The sequence below is a fragment of the Cynocephalus volans genome, chromosome 1 (genome assembly GCF_027409185.1).
Source record: "Cynocephalus volans isolate mCynVol1 chromosome 1, mCynVol1.pri, whole genome shotgun sequence".
NCBI classification, from domain to species: domain Eukaryota; kingdom Metazoa; phylum Chordata; class Mammalia; order Dermoptera; family Cynocephalidae; genus Cynocephalus; species Cynocephalus volans.
Window position 1 is genome coordinate 225,646,879 of NC_084460.1, and position 25,466 is coordinate 225,672,344.

Sequence of the window (25,466 nt, forward strand, 5' to 3'; positions counted from 1 at the left end):
TGCAGGACAACACAATGATGCACGGATGAACCTTGCCATTGCTCTCACTGCTGCCAGGTATGGGGCTGCCACAGCCAATTACATGGAGGTTGTGAGCTTGCTCAAGAAGACAGACCCCGAAACAGGCAAAGAGCGCGTGAGCGGTGCACGGTGCAAAGATGTCCTCACAGGTAGGCCACGTCTCCGGGAGGGAGGTATTTCTTAGCATCTCGCCTTGCTTATATAATGACTGAATTATGATTTTCTGCCCTTTTTCCTTCACTTAAGACAGACTTCAGAGTCATATTAATTATATTCCTTATTGTCAACAATAACTAGTTTAACATGAAAATTTTCCCTTGTGGGACTTGGCAATTTTTTCTCTTTGTGTTAAATAACAATAATGATAATGATAATAATAAATGCCCACAAAATTTCCACAACTATGAATGCATTTTGTTTTCTTTACAAAAACATGTTATTAATAAGATTAAATGAATGAGCCAAGTTTCAAAGTATCATTTAGGTGACACAGGCAGTGTATTTGCATGTTGTTAAAATCAATCACCTTTAACTTTGGTTAGATTTTCATTCTTACCCTGGTTCTTTGGCAGTGTATGCAGTTTTAAAATTGCGTCATTTCTTGAACAAAACCAGCACTGTGAAATATGTTGTCTCACAGCAATGCTTTTTACACATTTGAGTTTTAAGGGGAAAGCGGCTTATTTACTCATTCCACTTCATGTTTGGTGTCTTGATGCTGGGCACTTTATAAAATAGACTGAGAACCCCAACGAGAAAGTGGCATGCTTTTCTTTCTTTGATTTGGACTTGTTTCTGGTAAATTTACTCAGATGCCAGCCTTTTGTTTGGCTGTTCAATAACTCTGGTTGCTCATGTCACTTAGCGTGGTCTGCAATATACTTTGCCATAGGTTAAGTTAATAGATGAATTAATAATCCACAGCATCAGTAAACAGAGAGACAAATGGGGTGTGTGATTGATGCTGCTTTCTCTCACAGGGAAGGAATTTGATGTGAGAGCCAAATGTGTTATCAATGCTACGGGACCTTTCACAGACTCTGTGCGCAAAATGGATGATAAGAGCTCTGCTGCTATCTGCCAGCCAAGTGCTGGTGTCCACATCGTGATGCCTGGCTATTACAGGTACTGTGTTCCAACGTGGTGGTCATAACCCCAGAAAGAGGGTCACAAGAGATGGTCTGTATTTAATTTCTTCTTGTAGCAGCACACTTTTCTTAATAATACATGGTCTAATTTGCTGTTCAGAATGAGGAAAAATAAATAAACTCTTCCAAAACACAAAATGCGAACCATACTTGGGAATTTCTTAACCACTTAAGCCAAAACTTGTTTCTAAGAGTTAATGATTTGGGATCTGTCTATTTTTGTGCTTTGTTCAGTATAGTCACCTTCAGAGACTAAGCATTAGTATTTTTGAGTTATAGTTTTAATAAAACACTTAATTAATTAATTTTGCAAAAATTTTCATAAAGCCCATTTTAATTAAAACATTAAAAATGAATTTTGCAAAATACTCAAATTTGCTTATGAAGCATCTGAAAACATGGGTCACTCAGGTATTCTTAGGTTTATAACTTTTGAACTATGTTTTTAAAAATATTATAACATGTCAAAATCAGATATAATTTTTAATCTGTTAAATTAACAAAAATAATTGGGGATGGAGGAATGGGTAGGGGTAGAGACCAGAATAGTGTAATTGAAAATCATTTAAGCTGGGTGATGAGTACATGGGGGTTCATTAAATTCTCTATTTTCATATATGTTTGAAATGTTTAACAAAGTTAAAAAAAATTTGTGCACTTCTACTAAAAATTAAATAATGGTTACCCGTAATGTATATTTCAAGACATCTGTAGAAAAAAATCAGTATGGTCATGCTAAGAGTACAGAACATGTATACTGTTTTTATTTTCATATGTGGTAAATCAAATAGGCAAACTGGTAATTCTGTATGAAATAATGATTTAAGTACAATGGTATTCATTATGACATTATTTGTAGTTGAAAAAGATTAGAAAACACTTTGGTTCCTCACCTTAGGAAAATAGATAAATAAATTATGGCATATCCACACAAGGGAATATTATATAATCATTAAGAATTATAATTATAAATAACTTTAATGTCCTACAAAAACAGTAATGATACAATGTTTGTTTAGAATGTAGGACACAAGATGATATGTGCAGTAGGATCTGAATAATATACAGAAAAAGGCTGGAAGAAAAGATGTTAAATATTAATGGTGATTATCACTATTAATAAGTGATTATGGTTGAGAGTTATTTCCTTTTGTATGTTAATAATTTTCCATAAAGGAAATAAAGGCTTTTAATATTTGATAAAATAGATGTGCAGAAACTATGATATTTTAATACCTGTATTCTGCTAGAATGCTTTCCTGCTATGTTAAAGATGATACTGCCTTATTAATTATTGGTCTTCTCGTAACTAAGTCTTCCTAAAGAGAGTCCAAGATACACGTAATTTGCATCAAACACACTTCTACTGAGAAAACTGTTAGAGAGTTTCTTGTCCACCAAGTTCCAAGGCTTCCTTTTCGTTTTCTCAATGTCTTCGTGAGATGTGTACGAGTAGACAGTCTTCAGTATTCTTACTTTGTACTGGAGACAACAAGATGCTTTTAGTCTTTATAATACAGATTTATGCAGCGGTACCTAACTGAGTGTTAGAAACTGTTAATCAAAAGCTTAGCTCAAAGAAAAGGAGAGAAGTGAATATATGTAAATGTCCCATATGTTTCTTGTTTATAGAGAAGTTTTCAACAATAGTTCTAATCACAATTGTATGTGCTTATTTTGTGTTGGATGGAAAATATCCAAGGCTAGAAAGTTCCTAAGTGTTTTGCTTGTTTGTTTTCTAACACCTGTAAGAAGAGTACAGATATAATCATCATAATCTCTATGTTTGTTTAGATTTTACTAAATTCAACATATTCTCATGTGTATTGTGTCTTATGTTTTCTTCACTATTGTTCTATGACGTCAGAGAACACGTTACTCTCCATCAATCCCCAGAGGCCTCGTGTTAATTCTATCACTTAATAGTCACATCCTTTGGAACAAACCATTTTATTTTGTGAATCTTAGTTTTTCCATCATTAAGATGGGAAAACATTCTCTTTCAGAGTGTGGAGACAGACATTATGAAAGTAAGTTAAGGTGATACGTTGGTATAGAACTTGCTGGGTTTATTCATTGCTTTGACTTTTACTAAAACTAACTGTGTGACCTTGGGCATGCTGCTTCTTTCAGCTTCTGATTCCTTTTCTCATGGTAGTACCTAACTTGTATAAAGTTTAACAATGATCCTTTGATTACCTTTTTTCTGTTTTGTTGATTACTATATCTCCAGCTCTTAGTACAGTGTCTGGCACTTAATAGTGCCCAGTGCATATGTTTTGGATGAATCCTACTGACTTTTTTTTTTGGTGTTAACTTGCCCAAATTGAGATTGTTGCTTTTTTTAATATTAAAATTTTAATATAACATTTATAAGAGATTTTTTAATGTAAAGAATTTAAAATAATAAAACAAGTTATGATTCTTCATCTGACTGCCCAGATAACCCCATAGACAAAGTAAATAAAGGAAAATAATGTTAGGTGCGTGATCAGACATTTCAGTCACTATAGAAGAACAGAAAGAAATGAAAAGGGGCCCTGCTACCACACACATACCCAGTTCTTCTTTGGTAATGGGTAACCCTTCCAATTTCTTTGATAAAATTTTATGTTTTTATTTGCACAAATATGTATATCCTCTTAAAAATTTTGTATGAAAGTTGTCATGCTACATATATTGTTCTGTACTATGCTTTGCACACTTAATAGCAGAGTAGATAGGTGTGATATAAAAAATATTTGTCACCCAGATGTAGTGTTTCCAAAACAGAATACCTTTCTTAATCCTAAGAATTTAGCATTAGCTATGAGCCTCACCATAAATCATGAAGGTGTTGGTAACAGCTAGGTCTGTCTCAGTCTCATATGCAGTAAATGATCTCATTCTACTTGGGGAGAAATTAATATCCCCATTTTTAGCACCATAAACTACACCACTATATGTTCTGTTGGAAACCTTAAAGGAATCTACAGCTTAATTCCCATTCAGGCTCTGTTGCAGAGAAGCCCCATGGTGTTGGATTGTGGCCTGGATTAGCACTGACTTTGAGGCAATGATAGCACTGTCCTTGAGGCAACGATAACACTGGCATCCCCTAGAGATGGTTTTCCTCTTCATATTAAGTCATTTTCTTGGGTGGAGTCTGGAGATCTCAGACTGAAATGACTCTCTGGTCTCGTCAGTCAAACACACTAGCAGTTGTAACTCAAGGGTTTTGACTAAGTCTTTAGGGATGAACCAGAACTTGTCTGTACCTTCTAGGGCTGCCCAAAAACTGGCTGATGATGACTTAAGACCAAGCATTTTAGTGAGAACCTGATCAGTTTGGAAGTGCAGTAGCCATTGATTTATTGAGTGAAGGCTGTGAAATGAAGAATGAAGACCATGTGTGCCATGTACCTTATTGGGCAGTTTTCAGAAGAATCTTTATGGCACTTATTAAGTTTGTTATGACCCTAAATAATGTTCCACATGTGGAATTATCTCACACCATGATAGCAGCTTTTTTTAGGGGGTAGGGAGGAGAAATTGTTTTAACTTCAGAAAACCCAACACACAGAAATTATTTCTTAGAGCCAGTCTTCAGATTATGTTAAGAACAAATCTGGAATTTCCATCAGAGTTGTGGCTAGATGCTTTTCCAAAAACAGCAATAATGCACTGAATGACCGAAATACTTGATAATAATCATCTCCTCCTTCTAGCCTACTGATGCTTTTTACTTCTGACAAAAGTCAATTTTTTTTTTCTATAACACGTGTACATACTGTTAGCTCTAACACTGATTGCTAAGTAGTTAACAATAAATTGATTTCAGTTTAACTAAGGGTTCTTCAGGAAAGCAATGGCCTGCATGAGAAAAATGTTCATTACACTTAATCCTAGACACACACATAAATTAGCAGCAAGCTTTTTTTCCTGATGTCAAATGAATCATACATATTGAAAAAAGACCTATGCCTTGCTTCATTGTGTATACATACTATCTAGTTGATATCCATTTTCAAACTTCAATGTGACCTTGCAGAATTAATCCTTCCTAAGAAAACAAACTTTTCCCTAAGGGAGAGGGTGAATTAGGTAATTTAGAACTGATGAAAGATATTTCCAAGTGGATTCTTAAATTTTTATACCATTCCTTAATAGCTTTGTCTGCCCTCTGTGCTTGTTAATTTTATATTTGGCACATATGTCTTCACTTAAGCAGTTGATTCTCTACAGGTTCCAGTTATGTGTGTGTTGGTAACCATCACCTTCACCTTTTAAACTGCTTTATTGCATTGAAAGGTTTTAAAGATTCAGTAGTTGTGGTTTTCTCACATTTCCTATCTAGTTTGCTCAATATTATAATTTTATGCTTAAATTGGTCAGGTTTATTATTTTAGGCACATCCTATGACATCTGGTCTATGAGATGGCTGTATATAAAATATATCAACATATAATATGTTTCTCAAATGTTAGGAGTTTATTCTTTTGTTTCAATATAGTACTGTACTGTTTATCGAATTGAATGCTGAACTCTGAATGAGTTCATTTCCAATTCCAAAGTGAATTTTTTGACCAGTAAGGGGATCGCAACCATCAGCACGTTGTAGTCTGCACTACGCTCAGCCAGTGAGCGCACCGGCCATCCTTATATAGGATCCCAACCCGTGGCCTCCGTGCTCACCGCACTCTCCCGAGTGAGCCACGGGGGTGGGCCCCAAAGTGACTGATTTAATCTAAGGGCATATAAACCCAGGATCAAAAACAGTGTTTACAAAACATGTGATTATCTAGTTTTTTACAAAGATTTTCACATAGCTTCAGGACAAATACACAGAAAAAACAGTCATATTTAGAGACCAAAAAGTCTCTATACTCGTAGTTTTTAACTAGAGTAAAAGTAAAATTATTTCTTCTTGGTGACCCTGAGTGAAAGTGGCAATCTTAGCTGAAGGTCTAAATGACTGACACACTTCTGTGGTGCTTTTTGGATTTAGTAGAACTGTGATTCACTCTCTCCTGTGTCTCTGAAGTAGCCTGTGAACAATGATTTCTTTCTGCAAAGGCTGAGTGGACATGGCAGGCATTTCATGGGGCTGAGCGTTCCTTGCAGAGAAGACTAGTACTCCTTGTGGTTTAAATAAAGGAGATGCATTAGCTAAGCTGACTGTAGATTTATTTTTTATAAAAAAAATCATTTTGGTTTGCTTTTAAACAGTTGTTAGCCTCTCATCCTCATGCATTTGAATAATTTTTAAAAATTTAAGGGAATGATAAACATGAGAAGTTGAGTTATGCCCTTTTTAAATTTGTGAGTAAATTTTTTGAAATTTGGTCAAACCAAATAGAATTGTGTTTCTTGTATAAGAAATTGCATTAATAGAAGCCAAAATATATTTACAGAACATACCTTTAACACTGGCTTGGTGTGATAATTTAGTCAAATTGAAACAGCTATCTGAAGATGTGTAGTGAATATGACGTTTTCGGATTCCTTCCACCGCTTAACAACTTCTCCAAATTTCTTTGAATGGCTGATGAAATGCATTAAAAAGACAGTTTCTAGTGATTTAAAAACAAAACCTGATGGGTCTTGTTAATGTTTATTTACAGTTATCTATCTTTCAAATATGTTTTATAAGTTGGTTTTAGAATATTCAATATTTGTCAGTGAAAAGTCAGTGAAAATTCTTGACTAATATTTTGGAAGATTTTATATAATCTGTCAGGAAGAGACAGCCTCGAAACTTGATTTAATAGCATAATACACTAGTGTCTTCTGGCTTTTTAAAAGACTTTCTTTGCTAAGGTGTTCCTCTCCCTTTTGACCTTAAACTAGGACATTGTTATTTAGGTAGTAGTAGAAAACTGAGGTGAGCCCTTTTCTTCTGGATACACCTCTTAAGATTTCTGTCACCTTGAAATAAAGTAAGAAATTTCATATTTGGTGAAGTGGCATGAGTTCATCTAGGCATAAAGGAGTAAAGAACTTTATGATTATATTTTAGTTTCTAGGAAGTTAGACCCTTCACTTTCTCATGTATTTCTGAGTACTTCTACTGAAAGATGTGCCAAATGTCAAATGTCCCAGGAAAATACTTTTCATAGACTTGAAAAAAGGTTGAAGAACTATTCTTAATTGACCATTATAGAAGAAATTATAGACACTTATCTCACTGACATTATCCTATGTGAATGGTTCAAAGAGTATAAAAACCAAAACAACTGGAAGTTGAGGTTCACTTTCGTAATTAACCTTGCATTGCTGAGGTGGGGAGGGGTGGTTCTGCTGTGGAATATTATCATCATCATATTTGCTCCATTCCTTTTTGTTTTCAATTTTTTTTTTCTTTAGGAATTTCTAGATTAGGGTAGGAGAAGTAAAAGTAATAGTTCATGTCTTGCTTGTGTGCTTATTTGAGAATTAGTGAATAAAATAGTTTTTTATAGAATAGAATGCAGATTAATATTAAACTTCTGCTAATTTCAGAAATGAATAATAACCCTTCTTTTCACCTCAGCCCAGAGAGCATGGGACTTCTCGACCCAGCGACCAGTGATGGGAGAGTTATTTTCTTCTTACCCTGGCAAAAGATGACTATAGCTGGCACTACGGATACTCCAACTGATATTACACACCATCCTATTCCTTCAGAAGAAGATATCAACTTCATTTTGAATGAAGTGCGTAACTACTTGAGTTGTGATGTTGAAGGTAACTTAAGCATTTCTTCAAGTTTTTCCCTTCCTCTTTATGTCTCTCAAACCCTTCCAGCTCTCCCCGGGTAACCGCACGTCTCCAGTCTGACTCATCTTCACACCTGGCCTCGTGCAATGCTTATGTGCTGCCCACTTCTCTTAGAAAATGTGTGAGGACTAAATTATAACACAACGGAAAGAAATTGCCTTTTCTTCTCTACTTTCTACAGCCACATGAAACTCATGTGATCCTTTTCTGATAATCTCTAATGGCAAGATTGGAGTGCCACCCACGAGCTCTAAGCATTCACGAGCTTCTAGAAGAGTACGAAATGTTTACATCACTGTCTAATTTCTACAGCTTGAGAAGGTCTGATTTACAGGTACAGGATAGTCACAGGAAATAATATAGCACAGAAATGGGAGGATACAGGTACATATTCTAAGAAACTTAATGGTTTGTTACTATGCGGAAAGTACAGTGTTGAACAGTGGATTTAGCAAAGGAGGATAAATATGCTTGTTTTAATGGAAGAAGCCAAAATTTACTTCTTTTTTATGCTTACGTGGGCATTTTAACTTGGCTGTCTTAGCATTTTTTCCGATGAACTTATAGAATGAAATTTTTATCCAGATTGGTCCCAGAAGTTCCCCAACATTATCCTTCTGTATCTTCTATCTCAGTTAATAGCCTCACCATCCATCTAGTTACCCATGCTAGAAACGGCATGCTTATCTTTGATGCTCCTTTGTCTTTCCATGTCCAGTCTAACTCCTATCTATGCTCACTGTGAATACCTACCATGCAGGTTCCTTCCCACTTAATTGCTCTGATTCATACCTGTGCCATTTCTCACTTGAACAGGTGCATTGCCTTCCTATGTCAGGTCTCTGTCATCACCAAGACTGATCCCTCCATCAGAACTCTCTTTCTAAAATGTGATTGTGATTGTCACTTCCCTGCACAAAAATACCCCCTGGATATCTCCTCATTGACTTTAGGGAAAATTCTAAATTCTTTCACATGGAGTACAAGGCTTTTCACAACTTGTCTTTGCAGGTTTATATTCAACTGCTCCCCTTCCATGCGTTCTGTGGTTTAATCTTATTATATTACTTATCATTTCCAAGTCAGGTCATAACTTTTAAACCTTCTTGCCTCTGTAGGTTGAAGCCTTGCTGTGGGGTGCCCTTTCTCCCAACTTATCATCTTGGAAAAATATTTATACTCCAGAAAGCACCTATGCATTGTACTCTCATGGGACATTGGTCATACTGCTAGCAAATCACATTATATTACATATGTAATAGTCTTAAGTTGTATTCTTACTTGGAACTCTTTGAGGGTAAGAATTCTTTGTTCAACTACAAAGCTTATCATTAGATAAGTGTGCTACTCATAATTGTTTTGAATTAAAATGAGTTAGTTATAGGTGCTCTCAGGGTTTTTGATACTGGGAGCAGTTTGAAAATCCTTCTATGTTAAAGTAGACAAGTTCAAGATTTTTGAAAAATAGTCTTCATCTGTTTATATCAGGAATCTTCTTATAATGTTGGCTTCAGTGAAGGGCATACAGACACTATTTTAGTCTGGATACAACTCACTAGCAGATGAATGCTTTTTCCCCAAAGGATTTTTTTCATTGTGTGGTCACCTATTTACAAATAAAATAAACTGCTTTAAGAAATAGCTCAGGTGATTCTCCTAGTTTAATTAGTTAATCTATGTTGTGTAGTTTTAGTTGATTCTAATCTAAAGTAAAGGATGTAATTTCACTCTCAATGGAGTTTCTTTACAATAATTGTATAAATGTATTAAATACTTGTAATCTGTATGGCTAATGCTTATACTCACACATACACACACACACACACACCCTGACACACAGTTATTTGGGAAATAGTCATGCCCTATTTAACACCCATATTTAAATACTCAAACTGCATTGCAGTTCTAGCCTGATACTTTTTTTTTTTTGCCTTATCTAGGAGGAGCTTCAACATCTGGGTATGATTGTATTTCAATGTATTATTGTTAATGAATCCTGCTTTATTTCACATTTACAGGGGTATAATACTTGTTAAAAGAACATGTATATTAGGGCCTTAAGATCAGGAAGTTTAGATTGTTAGAGCAAGACATAAAATCAATTCAAGAGCAGAAAGCTCTTTGTTGACAGTTTCCGAAATCTTAAGGTTCAAATGCAGTAAGGATGAGAAATCTAACTGCTTAGATTGCTGTGAGTCTGGATGTGCTGGAAGCAGGTACAGGTTCCGGAAGGCTGCTGTGCCCGTATTTTAGGTTGGGATCTCCACCAGTGAAATGAGCCTTGGGCTGTAACAGAGACTGGATCACTTTCATTCTGCCTATAAGTAGATAGAATAGTTGGCAATACCTGGTTCGTACATAAAGGCTTTTTTCAACGAACAAACCTTTTTGTCATCAGGGAACTGGTGAAACTAATTGTTAATTCCTGTGTTTGGTAAAAGTGGTTGACCTTAAAATCTAAACATTGAAAATCAGGTCTTTTCTCCTTGTGGTCTGTGGATGTCTTGAGATTCTGTGTTTTCCAGGTAGCAAATATCCAGGGTAAAAGCAGAGATGACAGCTCTGTTATAGACTTCATTTATTTGCCTGTGTGTACCATCTATCACGTCTTTTCTACTTATAAACTTATCCTTTTGAAAATAATTAACAGTGATTCTTTGTAACTTCTTCACATTCTTGTAAGTGAGGAATTACCTTTGATCTTGAATAAAGAGTGTCACTTAGCTAAGTATATCTATATCTTAAAGTGAGAACATTCAAATACCTTTTTTCCCCAAGGGATGTTGGTGAAACCCAATTTTCTTTTCTATACTGATTAAATGTGAGAGACAAGGTCAGCTTCAGGTACCATTCAGTCATTTAATTACGTGCTGTTGCTACACATATTTTAATATTTACATTTGTATGCTTTATTTTTCAAAACCATACCGTTATGGAGCACTATTATGCTAGACACTCTGCCAAGCAAGCATATTGCCTATATTATCTCTGATTCCTGTTAATAATCTTATGAGGTTCAGTTTGTAATTCCCATTTTATAGTTGGAGAAACTGAGGCAGAGTGATGTTATGTTTCCTGCTTATAACTAGATGGTGTTGGAGCCATAATGTGAGTATAAGTAAGTCTGGTTTTTATACTTGTGCTTCTAAATACCTGATTGGTAGTTCAGGGTTTCATGATGTGATATTATATTCACCAGGGAGTGAATTAAGTCTATCAATTCATTTCATGGAAACTGCTAGACACCTTCAGAATGACAGTGACCTTTGCTCTCTACTGGCCTTATTTGAATTTGAATGTTAAACTAGAGGAGGTTTCATATCTTATAACTAATCCCTTGGGCCAGCCAGTCTTCTCCACAGATTTAAAAAATAAAAAGTTTGATTTAGATCCTAGAGCAATAGTTTTGAAATGTTTTACATTCACCAGGGTTGAAATAATCATTCTAAAAGGATTTATTAAATGGAGAAGTAAAATTCTGACAGTTTCTTAGCCTCCCCAAATGGCTATATCCTTAAGAAAAAAAAAAAGTGTCAAATCTTAACACTCCATGCTGTTCACAGCAGCTGCCACACTTCTGCAAAAAGCGTCAGAACAATTCTGAAAAGCATTTTGCCTGTTGGGAATATGACCATGTCTTCTTTTACAATTTAGAAAGCTTTCCATTCACAGACTGAATTTTCTAGATTACGTGTTTGTTCTTTTTTGAAATGGGTAATTGATAGTTCTGTGGTTCATATTGAGTAAGGAAGAAAAATGATCTTTTGAAAAATGTATCATTAAGTCGGCTGTGTAGAGGTTAATCAGAAGGATGCAGCGGTGAAACTAAGCTATGACTTAACAGTATTGAGAGAGACAGAAGATTTGCCCAGTGCTTTATTCATGTAGTTTTTCTGGAGTGCTTCTCTGGGCAGCTTCTCTTCTTATACACAGGTTTTCACATATGCAATTAGTAGTGTTTATAGATTGCCTGTTATTCAATTAACAACTAAGCTGGCCATATCAACTCACTGCAGACCTGCCTTTTCACTGCCAGAGATTGTACCAGGGTTATCAACTTACACAGGCTTGGATGTCTTCCAGCTGTTTAATTATAGTGTCATGCGCTTTGCTTTTTCTAGTTTCATTAGTTTATAAATGTAACATGGTATCTTATTTCTGTGATTAACACTTCATTTCAGCAGGTTAAACATGCTGGTAGAGAAGTATTGATTTCTGACACTATTTCCCCTGTGCTCATTTAGGTATTTTCACATGCGTTTTATTGATTTTTGTGAACGTGGCAAACATGAGAAAGAACACCCCAAAACACATGCCTAAATAACTAATGTGAAGCAACAGCACACATTTAGCTCTTACTTGTCATTTCCTATGGGCTTCATATTCTATTAATTTTTTCAAACAAACACTTTTCTTGCCAAGTATGTAAGATTAAAATATTAATTATAATTTGAAACATTCACATCATACAAAGTTTTTTTAACCAGCTGTGAAAAATGTCTGTTTACTATATACAGTTTATTCTTCATATATTACATATACTAAAACCTAAATGAGTTATTTATTGGGGATTCAATAAAAATAATTCTTACACATGATGGTAGAAGGACTATTTTATGTTCTCATTACCTTTTGAAAACATTGCCAAGTGCTTTTATATACACTGGAGGTATTCCATAGTTGTTTTTTTTTTTTTTTTTAAACATCTGGGAAGTTGACACCTAAAAAATCAGCTGGGTGCCGTATGGGTGAGCCACTCTAATAAGTGGTCTTTAATGATGGATTTTTCTAAACTTTAGTTAATAGTAGTTTTGTTTTCTTTCATTTTGTTTTATTTAAAGCATCCACTTATTTTGGAAGGGAATATCTGAAGTTTTAAATTTTTAGTTGTTAGAATTCTTATGTAAAGCCTAGCATATTGGCTCAGAGGCCCAAGTATTCCTGCTTTTGATTTTATAATATCAACTCTTATAGTCTGATATAAAAAGTTCAGAGAATGCTTTAATATTTCACATAATGTTAATTGATAACTATATGTGATGTTTTACTTTATACAATATTTAGGTCATTGAGAAATACTAGAATTCACACTGCTGAAGACTTTCAACATGGTGAGGAAGAGATGAAACAGTAATAAAATCTTCTTTAGCTATCCTGGTGGTATGAGAACCAGGAAAATCAAGATGAATCTTGAGCTCTGAAACATGGAAGCTCTGAGTTACTCTTCTTCACATTGTACCATAAGTTAAAGTAGGTGATGTTTACTACTTACTCCTGGCTGCAACCTGTGTGATATAACTGGTTTCTAAGTAAGTACTTGAGGGTAGGAATACTTAATTGAGTAAAAGTAATTTTTTTTATTTCTTTGAACTCATAAGATTAGAGAGAGAGGAGGATAGTTTGAAATGATGAACATGGAACCTGGATGACAATGTTTAGGGGCTATTACAGTAGATTTTATTCTCATGAGCTAAGGAAGTATAGTCAAATTTCAAGGAAAGGATGGTCCATTAGAGATGTGGGCAAGGTTGTCCTGGTGGAAGGAACGAGCTTGATGGTCTCCCAGAACAAATCTGAGATCTGCTTGGAGGCTTTTTATTCTAGAGCTGCCCTGTGCAATATGGTAGCCATTAGCCACTTACGCCCATTTAAGTTTAAATCAGTTAAAATTTTAAATGAAATTTGAAATTCAGTTCGTTAATTAGGTGAACCACATTTCAAATGCTTGATAGCCACATGCTGCTAATGGCTAGCAAGTTGGACAGTGCAGTATGGAACTTTTCCATGACTGAGAAAAGTCTATGGGACAGTGCTGCTCTTCAGAATCTAAAGGTATTTAACATACCTTTAGAGAAGGAAATGCTCAATTTAGCAGAGTCGTTGAATTTGGATTTTGTTGTTGTTAAATAACATAAAGAAACTGATTATCTTGTAAAACTGGATTAATTTAGTGATTCAGCAGTGTCTAAGATATGTGGCCCCTGTTTCTCAGGGGGACTCCACTACTTTCCAAGTAGGTTTCTTCCTAGGGTTGTTTCCCCCATGGTTGCAACAGGGCTGCAACAGCTCCAGGCAGGAGTAAAAGATATCTTAATGATTCTTTATTCTGACTACCCATCTACTTCTTTTGAATCTTTTTCTTGAGAAAACTTTAATTAGGGTTTGTTTAACAGTGTATAAGGTTTCCATTGTGGGTAAATAGGTGATAAGGAGAGAAATCTGTTTGCTCAGTTAGTTGCTTTTCTTTATTCAAAAGGTTAAAATTAATGTCTCAGGCGTTTAGCTATTCTGTGCCTCATGGACATAGATTATACCTGTGACCCTGACCAGTCATTACTAAATTTGAGTGGTGGGGAAGTACAAGCTCTTTATACCTCAGCAGCAAATAGTATTTTGAATAATCCATAAAAGCCATTAAATCTCAAGGTCGGGAGTGAACTGATAGGTAACTGATTGGTGATCTAGCCACCTTCTCATTTAATAGTACAAAAATCCTGCAGGCCATGAGGACTAGTTCATATTTTAAAAAAGAAAATTTAGTGATCCTTAAATCTTAAATCTGTATTTATCTTTGTAAATAAATACAATCCCAATATTCATCTATTGTAATTCTCTGGCTAAAAAGATCTTAACAAAATAAAAGTAAGGTTCTTAACACATTATGAACACTTTCTTCCCAGTAGTATTTTATTTCCAATTCCTTTTTTTTTTGAGTATTAATTCCAGGAGTAAGCATTAAAAATGGTATCAATATACACATTGTTTTACTTAATATTCCTCTGTAAGTGAAAAACTTGAATGCTTTAGGCATTTTGTTTCAGGCAGTACAACTTCATGTGTTTTTCTGCCTGCTGTAACAAAAAAGGTAAGGCATTTGCAACAGATTATTTGCATATGCTTCAAATTTACTCTGAAAAGTCTTATTTTCCATCAAATAATTTAAAAATTAGTCAGAGGGCTACAAGAGTTGAAACCAAATTCCTGATCAGTGTGGCTACCTAAGGAATTTTACAGACACTTGAGGGACTGTGTGGTGACCACAATGATGTTGTAAGTGGGTTGGCTAAGTTTTATTTTTATCTCAAAGGGTGCTGTGAACTCTAATGGAAAATAGTGGTAATTTCCTGGTTAGGTTTTTTTATAAAGATTAAGACCCTTTGCACGATTTGTTTTGAGGTATTACAAGACCTGTAGAATTGTGTGAAGCAAGAATTAACCCCATTACGTGGAAGTCATCAGGATGAAACCTATTTAAGGGAATGCACATATCAGACGGGCAGATCTGGGAATGGAATCCCAGCATCCGAGATCCCATACGGTCTCCAGTTAACAAGACTGGGAAGACTTAAGCATTCCTCACCAGTTAATTAATGTTCCTTCTTCCTTTGTTTCAGTTACAATGTTTAGACATGGCTTTGACAGAACAACCTCACAGAGGTCTACAGGAACCTCTTTTTTCAGATTACAGTCATGTTAAGACTGTAGCTTTAAGGAGCTACATTAAAATATGCCAGATTTACTTTAGTTAATTTATCTTTATCAGAAATCTATTTTTCATTTAAGATCAAGATGGAGGGATTATCTGTCATATCCAATATAACTTGTTTTCAGGGTCTTTGTAGGGTTTTTACCCTATACTTGGCAAGGTACTTTTTTTTTTAGGACTATTTCAATCATTTCAAGGAGTTTTTGTGACTCCTTAGACAGAGACTGCTAGGTATATACCTACATACTTTTCAGGTGGTGCTGTGTATAGATATACAAGATGTTTACTATACAAGGGTGCATGACCAAGGGGTGTAAGAGAGCTGAAATCCAATATGCTCTCTGCTCACAAAACTGTGCTCTCTGCATGGGATTTGTTAATTTGTACTAAAGCATGGTCATGGTATGTGCTTGTAGAGGTCCTGATATTTCTGTATTAAATGTAAAATATTTCCTTAATCTTTTCATATTTTGAGACTTGGATAATATCAGCTTATCCTTTTGTCTTAATTTTTTTAAAACTGTGGTTAAATATACATAACATAAAATTTACCATTTTTGCCATTTTTAAATGTGCAGATCTGTGGCATTCAGCACATTCATATTGTTGTACAGCCATAACTACTATCCACCTCTGGAACTTTTTCATCATCCTCAACTGAAATTCTGTACCCCTTAAATACTAACTCCCTATTCCCCCTACCCCTGCCCCCCTGACAAACACCATTCTACTTTCTGCCTCTATGAGCTTGAGCACTTTAAGTACCTCATGTAATTGGAATTATATTTGTCCTTTTGTGACTGGTTTATTCATTTAGCATAGTGTCTTCAAGATTTATCCATGTTGTTGCGTGTGTCAGAATTTCCTTATTTTTAAGGCTGAATAATATTCCATTGTATGTTATAACATATTTAAAAAAATCTGTTCATCTGTTGATGAACATTTGGTTGCTTCCACCTTTTGACTGCTGTGAATAATGCCATGAACATGATTGTACACATTCTCTCTGCTTTCAGGTCTTTTGGATATATACTCAGGGTGTGATTGCTTGATCATATGGTAATTCTAGATGTTTAATTTTTTGAAGAACCGACATACATTTTTCATAACAGTGCAACATTTTATCTTCTCAGCAGCAATGCACAAGGGTTCCAATTTCTCCACATCCTCACCTATACTCATTATTTTTGTTTTTTGTTTTTGTTTGTTTGTTTGTTTTGATAATAGCCATTCTAATGGGTGTGAAGTGGTATCTTGTTGTGGTTTTCATTTGCATTTCCATAATGATTAGTGCTGTTTACCATTTTTTCATGTGCTTACTGGCCATTTATATATTTTTGGAGAATTATCTATTCAAGTCCTTTGTCCATTTTTAATTCAGGTTGATTGTTGTTCAGTTTTGGGAGTTCCTTATATATTCTGGATCTTAACCTCCTATCAAATATATAATTTGTAAATATTTTCTCCTATTCCATGGGGTGCCTTTTCATTCTGTTAATGGTATCCATTGATGCACAAAAGCTTTTGATTTTGATGGTCTGTTTTATTTTTTTTTCTTTTGTTGCTTGTGCTTTTAATGTCATATCCAAGAAATCATTGCCAAATGCAACATCATAAAGCTTTTCCTGTATGTTTTCTTCTATGAGTTTTATAGTTTTCGCTCTTAGGTTTATGTCTTTGACTCATTTTGATTTAATTTTTATAAATGGTGTAAGGTAAGGATTCAACTTCATCCTTTTCATGATCCAGCTTTCCCATTGTCTTGAAGTTTTCAATACTATATACAGTCATTTTTTAAAATCAGTCTGGGTGATGGTTGAGAGTATTATTGAGAAGGAGGTCACACATGACCCCAAATCACAGCTGAAGCATGATTACACTACATCTCTAGCATACGGGGATGGTGCATCCGTCCGTTTCTGCTGCTTATAACGAAATACCTGAAACTGGGTTATTTATAAAGAAAACAAAATTAATTGCTTCAAGTTTTGGAGGCTGGGAGGTCCAGAGTTTAGGGAACACATCTGGTGAGGGTCTGGGTGGTGTTGACAGTGACCCAGGGGTCTCACAGGGCTGAAAATGTTAGAGCAGAGAGAGAGAGAGAACTTCTCATGTACTCTTCTTTTAAAGCCCTCAGAACCATGCTCTGACTGCAATTATTAATCCGTTCACTACGGCATGGTCCTATAATCTAATTACCTCTTCAAGGCTCCACCTTTCAATTATCATAATAGGACTTTCCATCCTCTTTACCCTGTCACAGTGGGGACTAAGTTTTGGGGGGACATTAACCCAAGTCAGGTGGATGAACTGACTTAGCATAATAAGTTCAGCAGGACCTAGTTGGCATTCACTTCCCCGTAGTCTACATTGTTAAGCAGCTGATGGATTGGTGCACATAGTCAGCTCCCTGATATAGAGAGGAAATGAGCTAAGCCATCCCTGAAGCTAATCTAGATGAAAAAGAGTAGATTCTGAAAACCCCACCTTTTTGGGTCTTGCCCTGGCCCCTGATGGCAGACCAGAACCACGGCAGATCTGCTTACCTCAGCCATTTTGAGGTTAGTAGTGAGTGTTATTCAGCAGCTGTCTAATTCTAACATAAACCTCATCTTGGTATAGATGGGTAATTGTATTTTGGTGAATATGCAGATTGCCTATCCCTTACCCTAGATGCTTGGGACCAGGAGTGTTTCAGATTTTGGAATACTTGCGTATACATATTGGTTGAACATCTCTAATTCAAAAACCTGAAATCTGAAATGCTCCAATGAGTGTTTCCTCTGAGCATGACCTTTGAGTGCTCAAAAAGTTTCAGATTTTGGATCATTGTGGATTTTGGATGCTCAGATTAGGGATGCCCAACCTGTAGTAAAAATAATTTCATGGCATCTTGAACTTCCATACAGTATAACACAATTATTATGTACCCTACTGGGAGGAGCCAGTATACCTGTTTCTGTGTCAGTTATAAAGATAATGGGATGAGAAAAGAAAAAAAGGTGGAGTTTGGAAATTGTCAACAGTTGACAGACAGCTTAGTTGTTAAGAATATTTGTTGGTAAGAACATGGACTTTAAATTCAGAAAGAACTAGGTTCTGATGCTGTTCCACCAGATATAAGATGTTAGCCTTGGTCAAGCTGGTTGCCCTACTTGGTTGGTTAAACTTTTTCAATCTGTTTTCTCATCCATATGGTGAGAATAATAATAACCAATGCTACAGGGTCTTGAAAGATTAAATGAGATGAGATGTATATGTCAAGTGCTGTGCACAGTGCTAGGCCTGCTGTGAATGCTCAGTAAGAGGAAGATATTGATGATGGGAGAAAATATCCTGTTAAAGCTTATTTGTTTAATTTAATAAGGATCTTTGTCTTTCTTGAGAAAAGATAGCACGATATTTTCTAGAAGGAAATTTAACAGTTCATAAGTCTCTTGGATTGTTTTTGTGTCTGTTTGGTTTTTTTTTTTTCTTTTCTTTTCTCTTCTTACAACTGCTCCACTTGCCACAGCTGGAGGGTTGCTAACATATTCGTCGTTTTGCTTCCTCTTTCATACAAGTGTCAGTGATTTTCAATTTCTTTGCTTTTTTCATGGAGATTATATTTGTAACAAAATAATTAATTCTTTATGAGTTTATCTTGCACCTATCCACTCTCTGAGTTCTTATATTTAGGGTTTTCTCTCCCTTTTAAAGTGCGCACTCATGTATTCCATTTACTACACTTTTTCTTTATTAACTATTTTACACTTTTGTTAAAATGTTTTTGAGTAATCCTCATAACTTTTGGCATTGATCCTTCCCAGTGAGAAGAGGTGATGTTCTGGCAGCGTGGAGTGGTATCCGTCCCCTCGTTACAGATCCAAACTCTGCAGATACCCAGTCCATCTCCCGAAATCATGTTGTTGATATCAGTGAGAGTGGCCTTATCACCATAGCAGGTATGAGATGTTACCCCGTTACTTGGATGTGCTTTAGGTACAAGCTTGATTTAAATTATCCCCTCGAAATCTCTTTGAACTCTAATCAACAAGGATATTTTTTTTTTATGATTGAGTAAAGTCTTATACCTTGACTTGAGCTGTTTGTTATAAATAGCAGGTGAATTTTGTTATTAATAAGTTGATAAATGGTCAATTATCAGAAAAATAAGGGGTTGCAACCTAATGAATTGTTTATCAACAAATTGTTTATCAACTTCTTTGTAGGTGGGAAGTGGACAACTTATCGATCTATGGCAGAAGATACCATCAATGCTGCTGTCAAGACTCACAATTTGAAAGCAGGGCCAAGTAGAACAGTTGGGCTTTTCCTTCAGGGGGGTAAAGATTGGAGCCCCACGCTCTATATTAGGCTTGTCCAGGATTATGGACTTGAAAGTGAGGTGGGTGTGTGTTGTCACATTGTTTTACTGTTTACCTAATCTCATTTTTGCCAGTAACAGAATTGGCAGCCATGTTATGGCCTCCCCAATTTAGTTTTTTTTGCTGGGTACATTTCTGTATACTGTACAATTAAACTAAGAAAATAGATGATCCTACTTTCCTTGAGTTGCCTAAAAAAATAATGTACCTTTTAGGGTCAATTTTAAAATCTGGACTTTGTTTGGTTTGTTCCTAGTATACAGGAACAATTTTTTTCCATCTCAAGCATGAGGAAGGCTGTTCCTCAGAAGTGATATCAGGAGCAGAATGAAGCTGCAGCTTCATCATTCACTGATACAGTGATGCATGTGTAGTAGAGTTAGTGCTGGCCTCAGCATTTGAAGCCAGAATGGTTTCCTCCCCACAAAGTAAAAATCTAGCACTCTTCGAGAACTGTTAGTTACAGGCTGTAAGAAAACTGACAAGATCAGCGTGTACATTTTTTGCTTTGTACCTACAGGTATTGATATTCAAAGTACCTGCCTAATGCAATTTTGTTTCTCCAGGTGGCACAACATCTTGCCGCCACCTATGGTGACAAGGCTTTCGAGGTGGCCAAAATGGCAAGTGTGACTGGGAAAAGGTGGCCTATTGTTGGAGTGCGTCTTGTGTCAGAATTTCCATATATTGAAGCGGAGGTATGTGAATGGTCACAGAGGAATTTCTTGTCTGTGGGATACCATTCATCTGTTCCTTTTTTATCTTCTTTAAAACTATATGTAGCTTAGTTTGAATGGACATGTGTCAGTTAAAACCCGGAGTAAAATGTTTTTCTAGTGCAGATCCTTTTATTTATAAAACTTTCATTTTAATTCTGAAGTGATGTTGATAGTGGTAATAATGATAATATAAAATATGGATTTTTTTCTCCATGGAACTCCCTCAAGTCTTGTTAATTCCCAGTTGTTTGTCCCTTTTGTGAATTTGTAGCTCTTTAAGTTTGTACCACTCATGTCCTTCCTGATGACATACATTGATGTGACAGTTTCTTAAAGAGTTAAGTCTTGTTTCTTACCAAGCTTTCTAATTTTATGAAACTAGAGACCATGCTTTATATTTATTTGTAATTCACTGTGCCTTAAAATCTCGGTGTTCAGTAAACATTTATTTGTTGATTGAATTCAGGGTTTTTGTCATCTGGTTTCTCTATGAGAGGAAACTGTATAGCCTAAAGAGATAGACCATAACTTTTTAATACTCATCCTTTGCCTATTCAGCTCTGTAAATATACATCCACATTATGTATAAGCAAAGAAAGTTGAGTGATTACTGTGGATGGTTAATGAGAAGTGATGCAATTTGCATGTTTATAACAGATTCTGTTCAGGAAGAAGGCATTAACTCTTGTCCAATTTATCCCATTTTCCAAACCTCCCTTGGCAGGCAGATGGAGGACTTGTATGAGGCCACTATTTGTCTCATGTCTGCTAGAGAACGAAAGAGTATGAAGAAAAATGTCACCTTTCTGAAGCATGAATTTATTTCTTTAAGCAAAACTTTATTTCTTCTTTTTTAAGGAAGGTCTAAACTAATAATTTTTTTAAAAAATTTGAACTCAGGTGAAATATGGGATTAAGGAGTATGCCTGCACCGCGGTGGATATGATTTCACGTCGCACTCGCCTGGCCTTTCTAAATGTCCAGGCAGCAGAGGAAGCCCTACCCAGGATTGTTGAACTGATGGGCAGAGAACTGAATTGGGATGATTATAAGAAAGAGGTATTATATAGAAGTCTTTAAAACCACAGTTCCCATTACAAACATCTAATGATGTGATCTGTTAGTAGAGGCTAACATAGTTTTTCATGGTGATCTTAGATTTCTTGCCAATTTCTATGTGTGTGTGTGTTTAATATTGCTAAGCCTTAGGGAGATGAAAGATATTCTTGTACTAAAATTTAATCGTTCCTGGAAAATCTCTTATAAAACATTCTCTGAAATTTGTAGTCGCAATTCCTGAAAAAGAAAGATAATAATGATTGTGGGGTAGAACCTTTTCTGGTTTTCATTGAAATCACTCTTAGAATGTATTCACTGAAATCCACACTCCTGCTAATTTGCCATTGATAAGAAATAGTGGTTTCATGCCTGACCACCAATTGCTTATCATTTGAGTCATTTGAGACTTTATATTTATATACAAATTTAAAAAAATCCAGTGATGCTCAGATGCACACACACACACACACACACACACACACATGTACACACACAAGGGTATTTCAAAAAGTTTGTGGAAAAATAGAATTAAAAGTTAATATGAATCTTTCCATGAACTTTTCGGAGATCCCTCATCTATATACAGGCCTGGTCTTGCAATAAGCAAAAGATCTTCATGCTTTTGCATTGAACCAAATTATACTGATATACAGAGGCTTATGAAGGATTTTCATACATTTATTTTTAAAAGTACTGTCTGGAATCATTGGGTTCAGTTTCTTTCCCCGAGTCTCTCTTGAACGCATTCCATTTAGGCTCTTTTCACCCTGCTTTGCTGTATTATCTCTGGTCAAACTCAGGAATAACCTCCACATGCTTGACAAATATATTGAGTTGCTCAACATACTTTTCAACTCTCAGTCCTCATTTTACTTGCCAGTTAGCAACATTTGACACAGTGATTTCTCCCTCCTTCTTGAACTACTTTTTTACTTTCTGGAATGCCACCTCTCTTGGATCTGCTCTTGCCTCCCCCACACTACTACTCCTACAGACTTCTCCATGTTGTAAATAGCTATTCTTCCCTTTGGTTGCTCAGGCCTAAGCATTAATATCATACTTTATGCATTCTCTCACACCTTATTTAAGTCCATCCCCAAATTTTAACATATTTATCTTCAAATAATGGTTTAGATTCAATCCTTTCTTAACACTTTCAGCCACCATCACCCTGATTCAGGCTTCCAGCATCTCTCATATGGATTATTGTGATAGCTTCCATCCCCCAAACCAGTGTCCCTGCTTTACCAATTTCAGTGATTCTATTAAAACATTATCCAGATCATTGGATATGTCAGTCTGAAATTCAGAGGGGTTGCGAGGGCTCGAGATATAAATTTGAGTCAACATTTAAGCCATCAGACTGGATGAGCTCATGTAGGGAGTTAGTGTAGTTAGCTGATGAAAATGATCTGAAGACTGAACTCTGGAACACTCCAAAGTTTAGAAGTTGGAGAGATAAGGAAAAATCCAGGAGAAAGAACTAGTGAGGTTGGAGGAGGTAAAAGAAGACTCAAGAGGGAGTTGTGACACAGAAGATAAGGAAAAAAGTATGTCTTATTCTAGTTGAGCTGTTATAACAGAATACCATAGAGTAGTATAGCATAGGCTTAAACAGCAAACATTTGCTTCTCATCATCTAGAAGTTGGGAAGTCCAAGCTCAACGCACCAGCAGATTTAGGGTCTGATGGAGGCCTGCTTCCTGGTGCGTAGACAGACATCTTCTTTTTGTGTGCTCACATGGCATAAGTGAATGAACATTGTTGAGCATCTATGTCATATGCTGAAGGTGCCAGGAATGACTGGGCATGAGGCCTGTCCTTAAAGCATTCTCATTCTGGTGTAGATTCCCAAAGATGGTTATGTATCAGAGTCACTTGGGAAATGTAGGGGAAAAGGGCAGATTTTGAAACTTGATTTATGACTATCAGAGTCAGGGTCTTCAAGGGTGAGACCATGACCCCTGTATTTTAAAAATTCTCCAATAATTTTAATGCAGTGGACTGTAGTGCACTAATGGTGGAAGTCACTGATCAAAAAGAATTCCTTAATCCTGATCATACCCGTGTCGGGAATAACCTTTACCCGCCTTTTATAGCTGAAGAAACAGGCTGATAGAGTAAGTCTCTGTCAGAGTTCATGCAAGCAGTAAATTATGGAACAGGGATTGGAACCAGGTATTCTCATCCCAGAGCATAAGCTTTCCCCACCATGCCCTTTTGCCTCTGCATTAGCTATTCCAGTTTTCAGCTCTTGTTTGGTCAGCTGAAGCTCTACACAGAGGCAACACAATAATGAAACTTACTCCTGTGCTACTGCCAATCAGTTTTATCGTATAGAATGTTTGGGGATACTGTGTTCTTCCAAAAATTGTCATTGGAATGATTTCAATATGCAGAAACATATTTTATGTTAGGAATTCAGGCTGTAGGAAGTAGGAAGGAGGAAGGAGGAAGGAAATTCTGTAAACTGGTGTGTTCGGTTCTCCCAGGGAAGCTAGATTTAATTTCAGTTCAGATTTTATGAGCAGATGTATGTGCTCAGAAATACTCTCCCATCCCCCCTCAACAAACTAACACAAATAAAAGACCTAAAGACACAGGAGTATTAATGAGGACTGTGGACAGTCTGAAGAGAACAAAGGAAAAGGGAAAAAAAGAAAAGGTTAGAAAGTTGGACTTCTGAGAAAAGGTTAAAAGCATTGGGATTATTTAACCTGCAGAAGTGAAAGAGGAACAAGGTGATAAATAACTCTCTGTAGATGAATTGTGGTTGTTTTTACTGGTCAATACTTAATGAGTGACTTGTATACTGAACATTGTACCAAATATTTTAAGAGAATAATAAATAGCTCATAGTTTCAAGGATCTTGAAATCTAATTGGGTGGCTACAACACATGTATACCTCAGAAATGTATGTATATTTTCCAAGATTTGGATAACTACTTAGAGGAACTGTCACTCAGGACCAAAATCCAGCCAATTTGGAAAAACTGATGACGGAGGAAGGTAATGTCTGGGGGAGTTGGGAATTGAAAGAGGAGTTGGTAGGAACATTTAGAGAAAGTAACATTGCCAAATTGTTGCCACTGGGTATAAATTAATATATGTGAAAATATTACTTTTATGATCAAAAGAGTTTGGGAAATTCTGAGTTAAATAAATGAAACTCTTTTCTTTAGTGCAGATAATTTAGAACCTTTAAAATGCTTATGTGTGTTTCAATTTCCAAAAGGGAACTTATCTGGAGATAAATTGAACTCTCACTTTTTGGGAGAGCTGGGCAGGAAGGGACTAGAGTTGCTCTTTGGAAAATGCTGCCCTGTATGATTTGGTAAGGTAGATTTGATAGCAGTTAGACAAAAGGAGCATTTTTTTCAGTGAGAGACTATAAAGAGAAAACCACTTAAGTGGATTGAGAGAGGCTCACAAAAATAATTTTTTTCAAAATTGATTCCAATGTTGAGGAAAAGGGGGAAGCAAGTGAAGAAAGGGAATGACTGGACAAAGCAAGCTGATAAACACCAAATTTAGAACAGATGGCAGACAAATGCTCAATGAAAGGAGGGATGTCAGTGCTAATATGGATGTGCGTGGATAGTGTCAGGAACTGGCTGGGTGTGGGGGAAAATGCCAAGGGCACCAAAAATAGCTTTTAAAAATTGAAAAATATGCAAGTAAGGCCTAACCTAGATTGTTGCTTAAGGTGTCAGGCTCCATAATCTTGAATGCTGGAAAGAAGGGAGAACTATTTAACTTATAATTTAATACCAGTATGTTTTATTTTGGTTTTTTTCCCCCCTTTTCTCTCTTTCTCTCTCTGGTTTTCATGTGAAAAGAGCAAAATAAATATTGGTTAGAGGGAATATGTATTCAAATAGGAAGCTACTCTAAATGAGTTTTATGCCAGTTCAGAAAAATTCTACC

The 25,466-nt window shown here is 35.9% G+C and overlaps 1 protein-coding gene across 5 annotated transcripts in view; it reads left to right on the top strand.

The window, feature by feature from the left end:
• Window positions 1–25,466, top strand: part of GPD2 (glycerol-3-phosphate dehydrogenase 2) — a 155,873-nt gene that overhangs the window by 112,803 nt on the left and 17,604 nt on the right. For all 5 annotated transcript variants that reach the window (XM_063104109.1, XM_063104107.1, XM_063104121.1 and 2 more), the window contains exons 7-13: window positions 6–170; window positions 1,002–1,146; window positions 7,681–7,874; window positions 19,203–19,337; window positions 19,605–19,780; window positions 20,327–20,458; window positions 21,380–21,538. In XM_063104109.1, coding sequence (XP_062960179.1) covers window positions 6–170; window positions 1,002–1,146; window positions 7,681–7,874; window positions 19,203–19,337; window positions 19,605–19,780; window positions 20,327–20,458; window positions 21,380–21,538 — 1,106 coding nt within the window. The remainder of the gene's footprint in view (window positions 1–5; window positions 171–1,001; window positions 1,147–7,680; window positions 7,875–19,202; window positions 19,338–19,604; window positions 19,781–20,326; window positions 20,459–21,379; window positions 21,539–25,466) is intronic.